This window comes from Gobius niger, assembly GCF_951799975.1.
Source record: "Gobius niger genome assembly, chromosome: 6".
Lineage (NCBI taxonomy): Eukaryota > Metazoa > Chordata > Actinopteri > Gobiiformes > Gobiidae > Gobius > Gobius niger.
The window spans coordinates 27,927,951-27,948,077 of NC_136857.1; the positions used below are offsets into that span (position 1 = coordinate 27,927,951).

General features: G+C 40.3%; 1 protein-coding gene across 2 annotated transcripts in view; it reads right to left on the reverse strand.

Annotated features, from left to right (window-relative positions):
* Positions 1–20,127, reverse strand: part of LOC306964110 (DNA (cytosine-5)-methyltransferase 3B-like) — a 59,313-nt gene that overhangs the window by 17,746 nt on the left and 21,440 nt on the right. For both annotated transcript variants that reach the window (XM_079558012.1, XM_079558013.1), the window contains exons 3-8: positions 15,512–15,662; positions 13,343–13,422; positions 13,091–13,225; positions 11,665–11,799; positions 6,868–7,026; positions 4,981–5,088 (exon numbers count right to left, since the gene is read on the reverse strand). In XM_079558012.1, the coding sequence (XP_079414138.1) occupies positions 4,981–5,088; positions 6,868–7,026; positions 11,665–11,799; positions 13,091–13,225; positions 13,343–13,422; positions 15,512–15,662 (768 nt within the window). The remainder of the gene's footprint in view (positions 1–4,980; positions 5,089–6,867; positions 7,027–11,664; positions 11,800–13,090; positions 13,226–13,342; positions 13,423–15,511; positions 15,663–20,127) is intronic.

Here is a 20,127-nt window from a genome sequence, read left to right on the forward strand (position 1 = left end):
AGTACACGTCTTTTTGATCTAATAATTAAGAGTTTGACAATCAATTCTCTATAGCCTATTTTTGCATACATGTAGTTGGGCTAATAAACTGGGCTGAAGGTGCATTCTGATTGCCACACGGCCGCCATGTTTCCTTTTTATTGAAACAGCTGTGAAGTGAAGGGGAGCAAGAGAAAGGAGTGGGAGGGCTTACAGGGAGATTGAGTGAATTACCAAATACCTGAAAAAAGACCGCCTCTTTAGGCTTAAGGCCAAAGCGTTTTGGCCAAGTACTGGGTGTGTACAGTGTGTACAGTGTGTGAGTGATTTTCCAAAGTCTCGTGTGCCATTCTCGGGAAGTGCAAAGACATGCCGAGCCGCGCGCGCTGCCAAGAACACGTCGGTTCACAGGGAGTGCATCTGAGCATGTTTACACAACAATCCCAGGCTGACTGTCAGTGTAAAACTGCGGATTCCTCTGCCTCGTGGTGTCAGTACATCAAGTGTAAAGATGTGGGGATGGATAGAGACAAACTCAAGACAAACAATGGCCTGTCAGGATGAAGATGTGGTGAAAATGCAAACGCTCAAATGGTCATTTGAAGATTAACCTCTTAACTCCCGCCTTAGCGGAGCACAATTTCTCCAGTTCGGCTTTACTCAAATCTAAAAGCTTCTAGACTTGAAAGCCAAGACCTGCAAAACTGATCCTGACTTTTTGTTGCTTTTTAATCACAGTTTTGTTTGTGTTTTCATAGATTTATTTTTTCATGTTTTTGTCGCTTTTTCGTCACTTTTTTTTATTGCTTTTGAGTGGTGTTTTCGTCACTTTTTAAATTGTATTATTGTTGCTTTTCTGGCACGTTTTTGTTGCTCTTTTGTTGCGTTTTCATTCTCGTTTTCCGTTGCTATTTTGACGCTTTTTTTCAAGGAGCTATTAGATTTGGGTAATGCCGACCTGGAGAAAATGTACTTTGGACGCCAATATGAAAATGATCATAATACTGTAGGTTGGAGAACTTCAGCAGAATTGTTGGGCATGTGTAGTTTACTTGAGCAACCTGTTAGTAACTTACTACTTTCTACTCCACTACATATCAATAAAAAATGGCAGCACATTTTGTCCCAGTAACAGGGCTGCAAACTCGGGCATGGTGAAAAAGGTGACAGTTTACCGGAAAGACACCGACGGGCATGCACCTGCACGTGCCATAGAGTATCACTGGGCAAAAAGAACTGGTGAATCACTGGGAGTTGCTAACAGTGTCACACACATTGCAGTCTGATGTATCATTATGAATCAGTTTCTATAATGTGCTTCTCCAGAATTGTGTGTCTGACAGATGTGACACTGTCAGATCGTTAAAGTGGGAGGGCAGGATCATTTTGAGCTTATCATCCTAATTTTCCAACATTCTAGCGCAATTCAGAAGGTAAAAACTTCAACCACTTTAAAAGGAACATTTTAAAGTTTTACTTTTGAAACAAAACATTTATTCACACAATGTCACTCACTAAAGATCACACTATATAGGCACTATATAGCTCCCAGGTTCGATTCCCACCTGGACGGGGCCTTTCTGTGTGGTGTTTGCAAGTTCTCCCGTGTCTGCGTAGGTAAGTGGTAAAAACATGAGCAATAGGTTAATCCTCCAGCCAGGTGTTTCTGACCACCAGCCTGGCTCCATCATGGAGATGGGTTCCTGACTGCTCCTACAGGTCGCCCATCGACATTGAGGATGGGTCAAATGCAGAGAACTAATTTCTCTACAGAGATTAATAGAGTAACTTAACTAATTTAGGCTCATTCATAGAACGTTTGGTACTGCTGTGAGCTGTTCTGCCATTTGACTTGAACTTGAGTAATGATTATTTATAAAGAAAAGAAAAGCGCTTCTGCTAAATATTATGGTAGTGCCAAAATGGCAACAATAACGCAATAAAGAAGCAACAAAAACACAACTAAAAAGTGACATAAATGTGACAAAAAGGGGGAAAAAAAGAGATCAACAAAAACACGAGAAAAACAAGACCAAAAAGAGACAAAAAAAGATGAAAACAAGACAAAAACGCTTCAGAAATGCAGCGACAACATAACGAAAAAATTTCGATCAGTTTTGCACGTCTTAGCTTTAGATTTGGAAGAAGCCGAACTGGAGAAAATGTGCTCGGTTCAGGTGGGGGTTAAAAAATGATATAAAAAATATCTGTAATATAATAAATGCTTGATTGATTGATTTGATTTATTTGAGTCATTATATTTACATTGTTTACATTATATACATTACTTAGTCACAGAACAGAAAAACTCAAAGGGAGTAGGCCGAAGCAAGAAAGCTTATAGGTGCCTACCCCGAATTCAAGATTAGTTTTACTTTCCAGCTGCAGTCCCCAATGGGGTGATAATAATAGTGTTACAACACACATTACAACACATTATTACTTATGGTTGTTATTATTGTTTTCATGTTTCTTTCCCATTCACGAAATACCATAATCAGTCATTACTTATAAAATCCCGTCACCATTCTATTGATTTACATCATTCTTTCAAGTATTGCATTTCTTATATTTTTTTATAATATACATATATATGTGCATACATACATAGACATATATACACACACACGTATACATACATCACTGGTGCCTAGTATTTTACTATTTTCACCATCACCTTAACAACAATGATGGTGATTGCATTCTCCAAAATATCATGTTTCTTCTTGCTGTCATTTCCATTACCACATTGCCATTGCAATAGTGATTTATCTACTTATTTATTTGTTTTTATAATTATTATCATTATTACTTTAACTTGTTTTAGTGGTTTTTGATTGTTTGCCTTATTTTGTGAGGTGCATTAAAAAGCCAGGGTGTAATGTGGCCCATTGGTTGAGGGCAGTAGCCCCCCATCAGCGTGCTCCCACCCAGCTGCCCTAACCAGGTTGTTGATGTGAGCAGTTTAGTAACCTAAGTAACCTATACTAGTGCTTTAAAAGACAAGGTTAATGGACCTGTTGAAAAGAGGGGAGTCCTCCAACTGGTCCATCTCTCGCCTGCCCTAATAATATGTTGTTAAATGGTATTCCGTGGCAATGAGCAATAACAGCATTTGGTTATCTTTCGCAAGTAAATTCTCTCAAGTTCCTGCAATACAGATCAAAAGGACTAAAGGGTTGGTGACATTAGTTATATCAGCAATGCTGTGGCACTTCACAAATTCACAATAATACACAATTACTTGCTGAGTATGATAGGAAGACAAGGTCACAGGTCTTTAACATATTTCTCAAACACACTTCTCTTATACAGTTTTTTAAAATGCTGTAGACTGTCAGCGCCTTTTAAGTGTTCATCTAAGTTGTTCCACAGATGTACACCTCTCCGAGTGATACAGTGACTTTTTAAGGTAGAATGAACACATTGTACTTTCAAATTGTGGGTTCCTCTTAGATCATAACTTCCCTCTCTTTTACCAAACATTTGTTGTATATTGTTAGGGAGTTGGTTATTTACAGCTTTATATATTTGTAACAAAGAGTTTAGTTGTATGATGTCATCAAGTTTCATGGTGTTAGATTTTAAGAACAGTATATTTGTATGGTCCCTACACCCAACATTATGCACAATTCTAATGGCCTTCTTTTGGAGTCTAAATAAGGCCTGTAAATGACTACTATAGGTATTTCCCCAGACCTCTGAGCAATAGTTAATGTACGGTAAGATTAATGAACAGTACAGGGTGAAGAGAGCCTTTTGATCCAGGAAAAATCTGCACTTACCCATTATGGCCACATTTTTTACCACTTTCCCACGAATATTATCTATTTGTGGTCTCCAGCTAACTTTGTGATTGAGGATCACACCCAAAAATGTATATTCCTTTACTTGTTCTATTCGAACATTGTCAATATTGATTTGAATCTGAACGTCACTATTCCGTTTACCAAATAAAATCATTTTTGTTTTCGATATGTTCAGCGATAGTTTATTTCTATTAAACCATTCTTTGACTTTGTATAGTTCCGTTGTGACCTATGATATGAGTAGTTGTAGATCCTTGCCGGAGCCTAGTATAGTTGTGTCATCAGCAAATAATATAAATTTTAACTTAGTTGAAACTTCACACATATCATTTATGTATAGCAAAAACAGTTTGGGTCCTAATATTGACCCCTGAGGGACTCCACATGTTAGGCTCCTCCATCCTGATACATATTCATCAATTTGTACATACTGCTTTCTTGCAGTCAAATATGACTTCAACCAATTGTTAGTGATCCCTCTGATCCCATTGTTATGTAGTTTATTTAATAGTATTTCGTGATCTATAGTATAGTATTGTATTTCATTCTATTTATCAGGTGAAATGCTACAAGGTTTGGCTTTAAGTATTTTCTAAGGCAAATTCTTCAGTACTTCCCCTTAAGTTAAAATTTGACTGGGCTAGGTTTGCTTGTCCCCTTGGTTTCCTTGACCACGGCTGGTTCAAAGGTCAAAACTTGTGATGAATTAAGAACAATGTAAATACTGGACACCATCTCAACAGAGTGGCATCATCTTGAAAAAGCTCAAGACAAAGAGTGGTTCTAAATTGTGCAGAGGTGGTGATTTGAACAGTCAGGTGAAGTGAGGGTGAAAGGGAGCTCTTAAGTCCTAGTTTACTTTGTGTCCCCTGAAGGCAGCCGATTGCACAAGTCAAAACAAGTTCCCCTTCCTCTAGCACAGGATATAACGGACACACCACTTTTCCCTCACCTAGAGGACGAGCGCAGTTCACAGTCATCCCAGACAAAATCATGTTATTTTAGCAATTTACAAAACCTTCTGTGACGTGGAATGATAAAGTTAAAGACACAATAAGGGCTCAATGTATCAACTCAAAGCTTTTCTTGGCCAGAAAAGCAGGCAGGTCGAAGCGAGGTGGAGACATTTTTTTTTCTTTTGAGCAGGGAAGCAGAAAAATCCCATCCACCAATTCAAAAATACATTTCTTACCTCAAGAGCTTGGAAGATAGCCCTGCGATATGAAGCCAGCTTTGTGTACGACGCCTGGCTGAAGAACTTGGAAAACGCAGTGATGGAGTCCAATTTATCCGCAGAAACCTTTGAGAACAAGAAGAAAACATGTAATATTTGGTTTCTTTTTTACGCCCTGTGTTCCTCAAACATTGGTATGTGTATGATATGGGCTTCTTCAGGGGGCCTCTGCATTTGTTCACTTTAATTAGAGATCGCTTTGTTTATGCTTTAGCACTGCTTGGTGCTTGTTTGGTGTTTTTCTAGTGTAGACATGGTTTAAGTGAGGTTTACCTATAGTCAGAGCCGATACTGGGAAAAAATACGGTATTGGCTACAAATATCCAATACAGAACCGATACTTGCTTTGGCTCTCACCCCTTTTCACCAACTTAATCTAAGTGAATATGGACATGGTCATTTTGAAGCTTAGAACCTGGAGGATTCAGTCACCGAGTTAGTTTTAACCTCCACATTCACGTATTAACGTATGGCTGTGCAATTAATCGAAATTCGATTACGATTTCGATTACTACACTAAACGATTACAAAATTAGCACAAAAAAAACAAACAAAAAAAACACTTAGAATTTAGATTTTTCTTTTTCAAATTCTTTTTTTTGCAAAGCAGACTTGCGTTATTTCAGGCCGCTGGGATTATTTTCCCTTCGCATTTCAGGTGCCATGGCTCATGCTTTTGCCTGACTTAAAAACAAACAGCGCTGTGTGATGATGTCATCAGGCCGCGCTGCTCAGTTTGCTTGCGCAGGTGTGAGGTTAATCAAGGCGTACATGAAATCATTTATACTTGTATGACTGCTCAGAAAACAGAAATATCATCATAGTTTTTTTATTTAGAAATAAATATATTTTTTAAAGGCAACAAATAATCGTTTGAATAATAATAATTTCAATTATGACTAAAATAATCGTGATTATAATCGCTTCAATAATTGAGCAGCCCTATATTGACGTATTTTTAATGACAAAATGCTGTAGCTAGTAGTGCATGATAGCGGCAGCATGCTAATGCTAACGTCAACTTATCAAAGCTGGGACAGAAACTATGAGGGGATCACCTAATAAAATAAGAGAGCCACTGCTGGAGTGGCCAAGTGTTTTAGTTTATGAAATGCTGTTAAAGAACAAGAACAGCTGTTCCAACACTTTTATTATGCACAAGTTGTGATGGTCAGATGATTTTATGTGAGTTTTTTTTATATGAATGCAACCTAAAGCCTGTCATAGTGGCCCACCCAAATATATGTAGTTTAGCAAAGTCCAGTGATCCTTGTGTAATGTTTTTCCATAGTTTATTAATAGATATAATTGATATTTAACATCCTGTCTACAAACAAAGATAAGACTTTATGATCTCACACTGGAGAAAAGTGAACCATTGATTTTATTCATTCACAGCAGCCAGTTAATATCAGATATTGGCAGACACTCAAACCCCAAGTATCACTATCGGTATCAGACACAATAAAGCTGGATCGGTGCATCTCTGGTTTAAACCCAGTTAAAACACAACCTCTGTCCAATTTGTAACAGCTGATTGACTCCTGACTTTGATTTGTGTGATTTCAGTAAAATAAATATTTCTGCTGACAATAATTAAAGGATCAAAAGGAGTTAATAATTATGGCTAAACTATGACTAAAATGTCCACATAATTTTGTCCACTAAAAGCTAAAAAAGAAGGGACTAAAACATCCTGAACATTCAGTGGCACAGTTTGCTTTGTCCACGTGGGAAATGCTCCACGAAGCAGCGAATGTGATGTTTGAAAACATAAATGTGAATGTAAGGGTGACTAAATTCATTTTACATTTAGTCGACTAAATTATCTTGTGTTATCTCCACCTCAGAGAACTTGCCGTCTCCGAACCACTGGAGCCACCTCATGCCGTGACTGGCCTGGCGTTTCCCGGTGGCCCGCCACGTCACCACGATCCCGGGCCACCACGAGAAGCCCTTAATCTTCCCCCACACCAGCTCCCCGATGCCGAAACCCTTGTTGTCCTGTTGAAAGAAAGATTTCATTCATTATGCCCTTTCTAGAACTGAACTGCTTTGCCTTAGATTGTACACAGTTTACACTAGACTCATTTTATTTAACCCCAAGTTATTGTAATGGACAAACCCTAGAACAGGAATGGGATGTTGGCACTTTTTGGGGCAGATGAATAATATATTTGCTTTTTAACTTCAGGAATATACATTTTCTTATTTCTAAGAGGTCCTATATTGTGCTTTTTTCAGTTTTCAGTTTCAGTTTTCAATGTATTATTACGAATATACAGTAAAAGCACTTATTCATTCATTCATAGATGATAATGCAAATCATAAATGGGACACCCTTGGAGCAACATTTAGCTTATATATGGGGCTTTTTACGATTACTTTATACCTCTTACTCTTGGTATTATGACCAGCTCTTGGCCTGCGGGCCAAATCCGGCCCACGAAATAATGTTTGTTGGTCCCCGACATGTTTTCAAACTTATATTACAATCGGCCCATTGATAAATTGTAATAAACATGTTAAAGCTACATTTCCCACAAGCCCCAGGGCAGAGGAAGCATCGATGACGAGACGCTTAGAAAATGTGGATTGGTAATCTGCAGTCTATTTAAAACCATATTATATCAAATACTAAACTAACTAAAAAGTAGTCAAGTAATTATTACTCTCAAAGTCCGTTTCGGCCCCTGACCAACACTATGTCCACACTCCTAATGAGCTCGACACCTCTGGTCTAAATAATACTCTTACGTTAAGTCATATGATAAAATGCAGTTGCGCTTTCAAGTCCATTCCTTCTCTGCCCTGACGGCAAGTTATTCGACGCTCCACCCTTTCCCCTGAGCTCCTTCCTGGTTCTACGTAACCAGGAAGCGCTAACTTTAACCCCTGCCCACATCAGTCGATGTAACACATTATATTCCTCCTCCAGAGAATCGAGAGACAAAAACAACAACACTAGCCAGACCCAGAGGCAGCGGAGTTGTGAGGTTCTAAAAGGTGGGGTATACGATTGTTAAGTTTCATTGCTCTACTTCCGGGTCCAACTGAACTTTGGCCCTATTCACTATAATTTGCTTATTTGAATGTGCTTCAGAGGCTCTTTTCAAACACCTGATCACCAAAAAATATTATTAAGATGTTTACTTTCTTTGAAAAAATGTTATTCCCTTGTCAAAAACATACCTGGAGTCATTTTTCCAGCCACTAACTCATCTTAGAGTGATCTTTGAATCTTCCCCTGTGGCTATTTTTTAGGGATGCACCGATACCGATACCAGTATCGGGTATCGGGCCGATACCACAGGCTTGTACTCATACTCGTACTCATTCATGAGGTCCCGATACCAGAAACCGATACCATTTGACGTGCGGTGAGCGCACCTACGAGGCGCACCTCTCAGCTGAGGAGAGAAAATAGCAACAAACTGGAGAATTGTTTAGTGTAAATACAATATTTCACTTCATTACAGACTGCGCTCTCTAAAGCAGAGTCTGTGCTGGATTTAACCAGAGCTTAATGTTGTTGGTGCTGCAGCGTCTGCAGTGTTTACAACATACAGGCTAACGTTGCTAACTCGTGGCTAGCGCAGTTTTGGCCATTCTGACGCTGTTTTATGCCCAGGGGTTTATTCTTCTGAAAAACTAACCCAGCGACTAAACAGTCCTCAGAAAATCCAACGTAAAGACATACAGCATGTCCATATTGAGCGAAAATGAGCTGCAGCAGAACAATGAAAACACTGTAGCTTCTCGCTAAGTTGCTACAAAACACACGAGAAAATCCACACGGAGCTGAAGTAAAGACGAAAAGAGACCATTTAAGTAACATCTCAATACTATTGTTAAATAAAAATACATAAATGAATAAAGCTCAGGCATTGGGGAGCTTTTGGATATGGACTTTTCTGTCTATGATGGACAGTGCAATAAAAATTATATTGAATGAAAATAATAATAAATAAATGGCATCAGCACAATTCTAATATAACTGCTCTTAAAAGTGTAGCAAATTAGTAAATTTAGTAATTACAAACCAATCTGCTGTGAAATAAGTAAGAATGTTGAAGAAAATGCCTTGTACTCGTATCGGTATTCGGTATCGGCGAGTACTTAAATCCAAGTACTCGTACTCGTATCGGTTTTAGAAAAAGTGGTATCGGTGCATCCCTACTATTTTTAGCAGCTCATGCAAAGCTCCTGTTTTCTTTTTTCTTTACAATGATTGCATTTTCTAACAAACAAAATGTAAGACAGTGTTCAAAATGTGTTTGAGATTATTACCAAAAACCTTTACTTATACATGTTAAATAGTTAGAGTGCATTATACGCAGATTCTACCGCTTTTATTGCCTTTAGCAATGCAACTTAAAAGCCTTTGAATCCTTTGTAATAAAATCAACACTTGAAGAGGATGTTGTTGAAAGGCAGACAAAATGACATTAGAAATGGACGTGTTGGGGCGTGTGCCAGGAGTAGCCAGCACACATCAGGCCTCCTACGTGAAGTGAATTCCAGCATTGATAAAGCCCACAGCCCTGCTCTGTGCTAGTGCATGGGGCAGCTGCACACACAAGGCCAGGTGGAGGAGGAGCGCTGTCTATCGCTGCCAAAACCACACTTCCTCCTTTTCAGAAAAAATAAGTAGACACTGAAGCGAGGTCTTACTATGACGAGTAGTATACTAACATAACATTTTTTAGATAAGGCTGTATTTAGTTCTTTTCAATCAGAAACACAAATTACAATTATTTTACTAGGTTAACCAAAGAATAAAATTCAGCTTAGATGTCTTTGGTCCGGTCTATTTTTTGATCCTAGGTATTTTACAATTATGAATATGCGCACTGTCATTGTCACTGCTACAGTATGATGCCATAGTAATCTACTTTAAGGTATTTTATTAAAATGAATTTTATTTCTGAAACCACATGACATATTCTAAATGTAGAGGAGATCATTTCAACCAGTACACGTATATAATTGTATTTTTCCAGGGACACGTGATGTCTCCAATGATTCCTTTGGCATATAACACACCTGTGGTGTACACATTCATAAAATCGCCCTGATGAAGACACACTAGAGTCGAATCGCGTTTTTTTTTTTTTTTTTAGACCTGTCCATGCCTGAATAAAGGACTTTTGACTTTTTCTACGACAGTGCCTCAGAGTTTTTGACTGCATACACTTATCCATGTTAGCAGCCAGTCGCCTTTCTGTTGTCGTATCCTATTGCCAGTTTCCTAAAAGAGCACCCGTGTATGCATGCATTGACATCTTCGGGACCCGCAGTAGTGCGGGCCCCCCCCCCCCCCCCAAACCTGCATAACTGCTGTAAAAATAAATAAATAAATAAGACCAAGACAAATTAAAACGCAGCAAGGGTGGCTTATGTTTTTTTACACGTAAAAATAAGCTTTGCCAGAGATCGTAAGGTATGGAAAGCATTTCCTGGTTACGTAGGGCCTGAGGAGGAACATTATAAACAGGAAGCGCTTTGTGCAAGCTGCTGCAGCGGAATTAGGAATAGTCCCAAGAGCAGATTCAAAGATTCCTCAGATGTGGCTATTTTTGTTGAGGGAACAACATTGCAACATGCTAAAGAGCTCCAGAAAGTTGATTTTGAATGATAAACCCCAAACCCCTTGGGCCAGATCTTGTGCTTGACGCAAAGATGGTCTTAATAGTCATAGTGGGTTTTTGAGCGCAAACGCATGCTTTGCGCCTGTGCCTTCGCCGGTAACCTGTGGCCGTTGCTTATGGAAACAAGTAGACCTGCAGAGGTGTGGACGACAAGCAGCGCTGACTTCAACCAGCGCTTGCTGCAGTGCATTCCCTTCGCTCGATCTGCTTTAAGGCGCTCTTTACACTTTCATATCCATCCAAGATACAGATACAAGCAGCTGATATGAGCGGCTGCATTTGTTACATTTAAAGGCTGTGCTTTCAACGCGTGTCAGTGCCACTGCTGATTTACCTCATGATGAATGAAGAGCATCAGCGCTGGTCGTCGTAATAAGCCTCAGTCCAAAACAAAAGGAGCATATTTCACAAACAGGGTGCATAGCAAACTTTCATCAATTCAGCCGCTCCAAGAATCCTGTAGCTGTAGCTAAACTGTTCCAACAAGTTTCCTTCCAACGACTGCATAACTCTGCATGTTCTCTGCAGCTAATTTGACAGTTTCTGATCAATTAAATCCTTGTCATTTGGTAAATTTGCGTATGCGAGTGGTGTCCAACGCCGAGGGCTGCAGCCTCTCTCCCCGCCCGCATCCCGCTCATCTCGGAGCGAGTGTCTGCATACAGCTGAGCAAAGGGACAGTTTGATTTCTTTCAGCTTTATTAAACATCACCCCCTGCTATGTTTTACGCATGCAGGGCATTCCCCCTCGCACCACCCGCAACCCACTGCCGTCCGCAGCAGCTGTCTGGGGAAAGCATGGGGAGGAGGCGCAACAACATCTCCACGTGAGTCTGTCCACCCCCTGTCCTGCCCACTTTCTGCGCCAGGTATGGCACTAAGATTGCAAGGAGCGCCAATCGTCTGCGCTATCGTCTGCTCTATGAACCACAAGGTCCAGCTCACATCCTTTACATCCAGTATTTCCTTGAAAAGAGCGCATGACACTTACATTATACTCGGGCTGCGTCTCGGAGCTGGTGGTGCTGCTGCTTTGGGCCGAGTCTTTGGAGTCCTGTTCTATCAGGTCCAGGCGTGGCACTTCAGGGACTGCAGGGGGCGCCGCCGTGGGCACCCTGCCTCCACACTGCCACAAAGCAACAAGGTTAGTCTCAGTGCTTTTGCCTCGTGCGCGGACCAAAGTCTTTAAGTCATCATCTGTACTTCGTAGTTTAAGTGTTGTCTTAAAGATCTAATGTCATCGGAAGTGCTTTGTCCTCATGACTGTGATTACATTTGATTTGCAATACACGCCATTTGTTAAAGATGCATTACAGAACTTTTAATTGTGAAACAAAAATACTTTACATTAGACCCAGTGTGGGTGGTTAGCATGGCGGGGTCCATGGTGAAGCACTTGAGGCTGGCTTTTGATGAATTAGCCCACGCTGCGCTTGGTCCCTCTATTATATTTCAACAGAGAATTAATCCCATTTATTTTGCACCTAAAGCCATGTTACAGGCACGGGAGGGGCCCCGTCCCAGTGTGCAGCAAACACTGTGGGGGGGAAGCTACTGTAGAACAGGGGTGCCCAGCGTGGCCAAATCTTTGCTGATTTTACAAACATAAATATGAGAAAAATGTATCGTTTTCTGACATTTTATGTTTTCATATAAAAATAAGGTGTTTTGAGCATAAAAATTGCCAAAATTGTCTATATTTTCAGCTGCAATTTTTTTCAGAGGGAATTTTTGTTCTAATCCTGACGTAATTCAGACAATTGGTGAAAACCAGCCTATGGTTTGGTAACAAGTGTGCATGTGCTCTTGTATATCGGCCGTCTAACAGAAGGAAAAATACCATATTTGGATTAGAGCGTCATCGCTGTAATACCCGTGGGAAAGACGGCTTTGCGAAGAGACGTAGTTGCTACCTCCAGGATATCTCTGCCTCGCTCTCGGCCAAAATGTCATAAAATAAGCATTGTACGGGGTAAGTTTAATCATTTTTATATTCTGATATGAAAACTAAGATGTTAAGGGAGGAAATCTCCACTTCAACCAAAAATCAATACTTTCACCTGCCATGTCTCGCCTTAAGATGGTAATCATATCATTTTTAAAGCAGAGGCCGATATAACTCCATTGCAAAGAAACCCCTAAAAAGAAAATGTCCAAACATTTTTCCCTGAACATTATTTGGACCTGTTTCGAATGTTGTGATGTCATGTGAATGCAACAACTGAGCAGTTCTAATACTCCGTGCTGCTGAATTTTGCCTGGAGACTCGCTCGAGATCAAACCAGGACCACACAGGCTGCAACAACAGACACTCGACTCACAGCGGCTTCTTCACACCTTTAATACAGCAATTAAGAGCCTGGGATTCACAACAAACAAGTGATGAGTGGAAACCCCATTAGTGGGCATGAGCTCACCTGTAGCGCGCCTGTGTCCTGTTTGCGGTTCTGTCGACGAGGTTTGCTGTTGGTGCTGGGCGTCTGTCCGGCCTGAAAGATGGTCCTGGGACGAGGGGTTTGCCTCAAGCCACGCTGGGACTCATCTGATGACTTCTAATGAAATGACAATAGTGCATTAGACATACAACACATACACTGCTTGAAGTTTTTCATTCATGGTCAATGCAAAATGTTAATAAACCTCATTCTTCAGTTTAGCGTTGCTCATACCTGACTGTCGGAGTCCCATGTCGTGTCGTCTTCCGCACCTCTCTTCCTCGCCCTCTTCCTGCTCCCGCTCGTGTCTCCATCTGCACAAAAACAGTGCCAGATGCTCGGACAGATGCTCAATATCGACGAAGGAACACAATACTTTCCATGTAATCGTTGTTGTAGCTTTGAAACCAAGACTCACCGAATAACCAGTATCTCTCAAGCACAATTTGGTTCTTTGAGCGTTTCAAACATGGACGCAACATAGATTTTTATCAATATCAATATTATGACATCACTGTTGTTGTCAGGTCAAAATGTTGATCTAGTTTTTCACAAGTCACACAAGGAAATAAAGTTCAAATGTTTTGTTTTTTTTAATGGAAAGACAACAGCCCACACAAACTTTTAAATTCTCATTTCTGAAATACTTGTTAGGTCACTCACGTTTGACTGATTAAACATCTGTCAAACATCAGCGTAAATGAGCCAGAATTGTAGAAATACTTGTGTGACGGGGAATCAAAGTCTAATCATTTAAATTCATCATATTGGGTCATGCTTGTAAGACCATACCATCTCTGTAGAACAGTCAAACCCTTGATTCACTAATAAATAACTCAATCAATGAATGCATCTAAATAACATAATCACAACGCATTTGCTAATGCTGACATGGCTAATGCTAACACTATAACAAAATTGGTTGGATTTTATGTACAAAGCTTATTGCTTTGTACATAAACCCAAAATCCAACCCAACGGTACCCGACTTTTTGATGTTGTAGAGTACATTTTTTGCCACCTAGTATGCTGTAAGCACAGCATACAGTTGCATTGACTTCATCTAAATGTTTACTGAGCGATGGACAGATGTAGAATCTAAATTAGTGCATATTTTGAGGGTGATCCCCGCTGCTTCACTTTGTCACTGATCAAAGCTGTTAACGGGCGTGAAACGTGCATATAATTAATTTACTCGAACAATTGTGATGTACACTGCAAAAAGTGGATTCTAAGCAAGTAAAAAATGTCTTACTTTAAGAAATCTAGCCATTTCTTGTTCAGATATATTTGCTAAAAAACATGATATTTTTTCTTGTAACAAGAAAGAAAAACTTTTTGAATCTTCTTCAGCATTAGACAAAGAATATTTTTTCTTATTTTAAGACAAAATAAGATCACAGCAACTCTTAACTTAAGAACTGATTCTCACAGATAGATAATACATTCCATTCTTTAAAGTGGGCGGCACGGTGGCACAGCGGTTAGAGCCTCAGCTTCACAGCTCGAAGGTACTGGGTTCGACTCCCACCCCACGCGTACACGGGGAGCATGTTCTCCCCGTGTCTCCCCGTGGCAAAGGTTTCCTCCCACTAAAAACATGTACAGTAGGTGAATCTTCCAGCCAGGTGATTCTGACCATTAGCCTGGCTCCACATCATGGAGGACATTTTTGCTTAATTCTAATTTGCTTAAATTTAGTGTTTCTTTCTTGTTTTATGATAAGAAAAATATTCTAGAAATAAGAAATCTTAGCAAGAAAAAAATGCTTACCCCATTGGCATCATTCTTAGAAGACCTAATGAACCTAATTGCACAGTTGTGTTTCACTCACACAGAATCACACATATTTCTAGAGACTAGAAGGTTTTGGCTTTTTAAATTACGTGTCACACTGGCATATAGGCTGTAAACTCTCCAGTCAATACGCTTTGAGATTTGGATGTAAATAATTGTTAACCCTAACCCTAATCCTAAGCCTAAGGTGGAAGTTAAGTGGTTAAGTTAATCAAGAATTGTTCTAGCACCGTCACTTCAGGATCATTTGGTTATTGCCGCCAAATAATGAATCAATATATTCTTATTAAAAAATGATGGGCAGATTAATAGTGGTTTGGCTGGAATAAACCAACCGCACCTCAAACTTGATGAGCATGATGTATCTGCTTGGGGCTAACTAACCCTATGCTTCCTTGTCTAGGCAGGTGATCTTGTTCTTGTCTTTTTAGTGGTAGTAATAGTAGCCAGAGTTGTATTGTCACCTGATACCGATATTATGTTCACTGTAGTTTCACATTTTTATTCTCATCCATTGCATTCCATTTGCGTAGGTAATAGTAACAGCAGTAGCAGTAGTTGTTGTTGTTGTAGTAATAGTAGTAGTAGCAGTGGTAGCAACAGTACCCTGAGGTGAGGAGGCCCCCCCGGTCAGCTTAGGGCAGAAGGGTGAGGCCGGTTCTGCAGCAGTCAGTGGGCTGTTCTCGTTGGTCAGTTCCACACCGCTGTCGTTCTCGGAGAGGGCTTCGGCTGGAGAGGTGACCCCGTTTACCGCAGCCTGGGGGGGAAAAACAGAAAAAAACATATAAAAGTTAATAACAAATAATGTATTATATTTAAAGAGCGATTTCTTTGCACAGCGGAGCCAAATACGGCAGTTGCAACACGCTGCCTGAAAGGCTTTGCCTTTCATTTTCTTCATCGTTTTAGTTTGCACATTCACTATGCATTACAGTAAAACATGCACAGTGGGGTAATCCTCAAGCTAGTAATCCTTGTCAAACCCAAGTGAGTCATATCAAAATACGCATTTCCACAGAGTTTAGAAATCATTTACTTTTCATGAGGATGACATCCAAACTACATGAGATGTTTTGAAATGCATCATGTGTAGAGGTCGACCGATATGGGTTTTTCTAAGGCCTTTGCCGACCCTGATTTTTGGGGACTTTGACCCGCCAATACGCACTGCTGATATTTTTGGCTGACATTTTCAAATGCTTCTGTGTATGATGCGTCTTCAACTGTAAAAATGTGACAGTGTTGATCCGATAAAATACATCAGCAACATAAAATATACAATATACGATCAGAGCCTCCTCGGTTTACAAACTTGTGACCGATTTTCACAGTAATGTGTCTCAGCTCCCCTAAGGACTAGGAATTTGGTGGGAGGGCTCATTTTAAGGCTCTGACTGGGCTCTCTCTAATGCATGTTTGGCTCCGGAGATATTGTCCATTTATCAGCATTATATCAGCCGAAAGCCGATAAAGTAAATCTAGTCCAAATCTGAGGTTGTAATTGTAATGAAGATATTTTTCCCATTGTGCAGCACAATATATTACATAATAACATTACTAGGAAATCATCTGAAATGAACTGATACTCACCTATTCTTTCAACCCTAGCAGACTTGTGCCATGGCAGTACGTCATTGACGTACTCAATCTTCTAATCCTGATAAATAAGCTATTTATCTGTCACAAAGCTCTGACTTTCACACTATCTTTAAGAGCTCTCAAAAAGTTTGTACAGAATATTTATTGATATGAAAACCTGTCAGTCCGTCGTCACTTTCTGCCAAAGAACAACGGCTCAAGTTAAGGCTTGTCAGAAAAAGCCACAGGGTAAGATTAATTTTATATCAGACTTTTTTTTTAACTGTCTTTCTTTGAAAGCTTGGATTAGTGTCTGCGCACTCAGCCCGCTACAGTTGGAGTGAACCATATTGGGGGGAATAATAAACCATCAGAAGAAATTTCCATTTTTGCAACATAATCCAAACAGATAACAGGGCTCCGTCGCAGTACAATGATCATAATAAATCAAATAAAGGTGTTGACTTTCAAAACATGTACTTCAAAGGTTGTGCGTTGTTAAGTTTCGAAAAAGAAAAGATGACTCCCCATTTGACAAGCTGCTCCTCCTCAATGTTACCATGGAGCTCCTTTCCATCAATAAATGTTCAGAAGCATTGAACAAAATTCTGCTCTGATGCTGCAAAATATTAGCCTGGCAAACGCCAGACTAAAATCACAAGTGATATTTAGTCTGGGGACCACCAATTCATTTTCTCGTAGGAGAGGTGTGGTTTACGATCGTCCATAGCGGTTTATTGGGCGCTATGAATGTCTCTCATGCGTCTGCACGTAGCTACAGCCAATCGTATCATCGTATCCGATGACGTATGACGTACCCGCTGTAAACTTTCGAGCTAAACTATTTAGAACACGGCCTAAAGCTTGGTCGAAATATGGAGTCGCTGCTGTTATGTTTGATCCGTAAATAAACTTTTTTGTAAATCCGTAAACAAACTACAAGCTTCCGTATATCGAATAGCTCGTCATCTGTGATTGGTTCCCAAATCCATGCGAAAATTTCGGCCATGGTCCCCAGGCTGCTGTGCAGTTCCAAATGGTTCGAGCGCACACATGGTGTTAGCCAGGTTAGAAAAATATATACTTTTCATTGTAATACATACCTAGTATGGCATTAAAGGTGCACTATGCAACTTGTCATGTAAAAAAAAAAAAAAATCATATTGGTGTGTAATTGAACTTTCAGTGACCCAGCAGCTGTGTAGGTGCTGTGTAGGTGGTTAGCTTGGCGCCTTCGCGACAAGCTAACCACATGTGCACATGTGCAGTCGATAATACAATAGAGTCTCCAACGTTTTTTTTATTACCCTGGGCTACTTTTATGTAACAAAAATAGCACAGAACTATTCAATCTTCACCGAAAAATGTGCAACCATGGTCTTCGGTGGAGTTCACTTGCAGCCAAGACGATAATTTAAGTAGTTTCTTCTTTATACTAAACTATATTATTACTATTATCTAAAATTTTACTTATGAAGCACATGTAGAGATGTAGAAAACCTTTGGGGAGCGTCTTAGAAAGGGCTGGCAAGATCCCTGCTGTAATCGATATCTATGGCAGTTTGCAGTGACAAAATTGTCTGCACACCCCAATCTAGGTAATATCATCAGAAAAAAAGACATTACTATTTATCATAAAACATGCTAAGTTTAGACCTTCACAAATTCACTCTGAAATACAGAAATGTTGTATTAGTTTTCCAGCTCATACTATATTTCAGACTACCCTCAAGTGTGAAGTGACGTCTTAAATCATAAATCGCAAATCCAATTGCAATACTAGTCAGACAAAAGCAGAACAGCCTTTTTTTAATTAAATTTATCTCAGTCCAAATACTCATTGCCACAGCCCGTTTAAGAGCCTGCCAAACTGTATGCAGATGTGCAGCAGATGTGTGAATGAGCAGCTTATGAAGGAAACCTAGGGGCCAAATTGAAGCGTATCTCGAGCTGTTTACGATTGCACGGTGTCGTAAAACAGGAATTGCGGGCAGTTTCATTCAATTGGATATGAACCCGGTGAACTTAGCTTTTCAGAGAGGAGAACTTGCTGAGGGAGCAGGGTTGGAGAGTTCATTTTAAAGTTGTTTGCTCAAACATACGCTGATGGATTGCAAAATGTCTTTTATACTTTAGACCTGTCCTGGACCCTACACTTCGAGGCTGGTTGAACTTGTCCCGGATAGGTTACCCACGTAGACTGACCCAGACATGAGCGTCCCTGGAGGGATGGTACTATGAAGATAACAAGGGCCAGTCCTCTCTTGCTGTCTCACTGGATCCTTACTGGCAACTGAGGCTATATCCACACAAAGACAAAACACTTTCAGAATCTTTCTCCGCAAACACAGAGTCAGCTCAGTTAATGTGTGCGTCCACGTGGATGGACTCAGGTCTGTGAAAACGCCACAATTCATCTGCCAAAGAATTCATTTGCCAAGAAAAAAGAACAAGACTGTAGATGGCGCATGCACAGTAAACTTGTTCAACAGAAACGCTGGTGAATATGAAACTTCTCAATGGATTTAAGATCTACAGAAGACATGAGGAGGTGGATTTATTCTTCAGACGTCACGGGAACAAAGCAGAAAAACTGTCGGTGAACAGACTTCTACTGTCATTCCAAAAACACAGACTGGATGGAGGCCAACTCTTCAGTGTTTTTTCTCCGTGTCACCTGTGGCTCGCCGTGGGGTAAAGGAGCAAAGGATTGTGCAGTAAAGGGAATAATAAGGTCAGTAGATTATGGATAACAGGCACAACCCTGGCGCTGTGACGTCATCGTTGTAGAAAAAGTTGTGGAGCCCCTTTTTGAGATCTTTCCACTCTGAGACCTGGTGTTTACAGAATGCCGGTTTCATGTGGATGACGCTAGATTGATGAAATATTTTTGCGCTTGGTCCTTGCGTGTGGACAGGGCCTGAGCAGTTGAGAGTTTGTCATGATGAGCCGTGCAGTCCAAGAGTGACAATTAGACTCTGGAAATGTTCTGTGAAGGACTCTATACGACTGCAGGAAGACAACATTAGGCCATGAGAGAATCAGCATGTAAGTTAAGGACAAATCCTCGAACAAGCGTCACCACAGAGACCGTTCACCTGTCTGAACCAAGCTGTGCATGAAGACGAACAACCGAATGAGAAAGGAGCAATCTCACTTTTTAATGATCAAATCATTATTACAAATTTAAAGGTCCTATATCATGCAAAATCGACTTTTTAGAGCTTGATGTTATGCTATTTCCTTATCAAAAACACCCCCAGAGTGGTTTGTGGCTTCATTCATGCAGCTCTCAGTAATCCTCCTGAATCCTGCTCTCTGAGCAGCTGCCCCGCCTCTCCTCGTGAACGACTGAGTGTTCAGTTGTGTCGACACAGCGGAACGGAAGTGCTCGACGTCTGTAACGTAATGTCTTAATTCTATGCTTACGGACGGATTTTAATTTGTAAACCACCCTTTTCATTATTTCTGTCATAAGAGAGAAACAAAGAGAAAAAAAAAAGGGGGAAAAAAAATAAAAAGGATGTGCCCGAGAGGTGCTTCCAGGTCAGCTGTGGCCAAAACAAACACATCCCCTGAGCGTCTGAACAGATCAGTCATGTTTGCGCTGCAGCTGTGAAGATGGAGCTCGTTGCAACTTATTC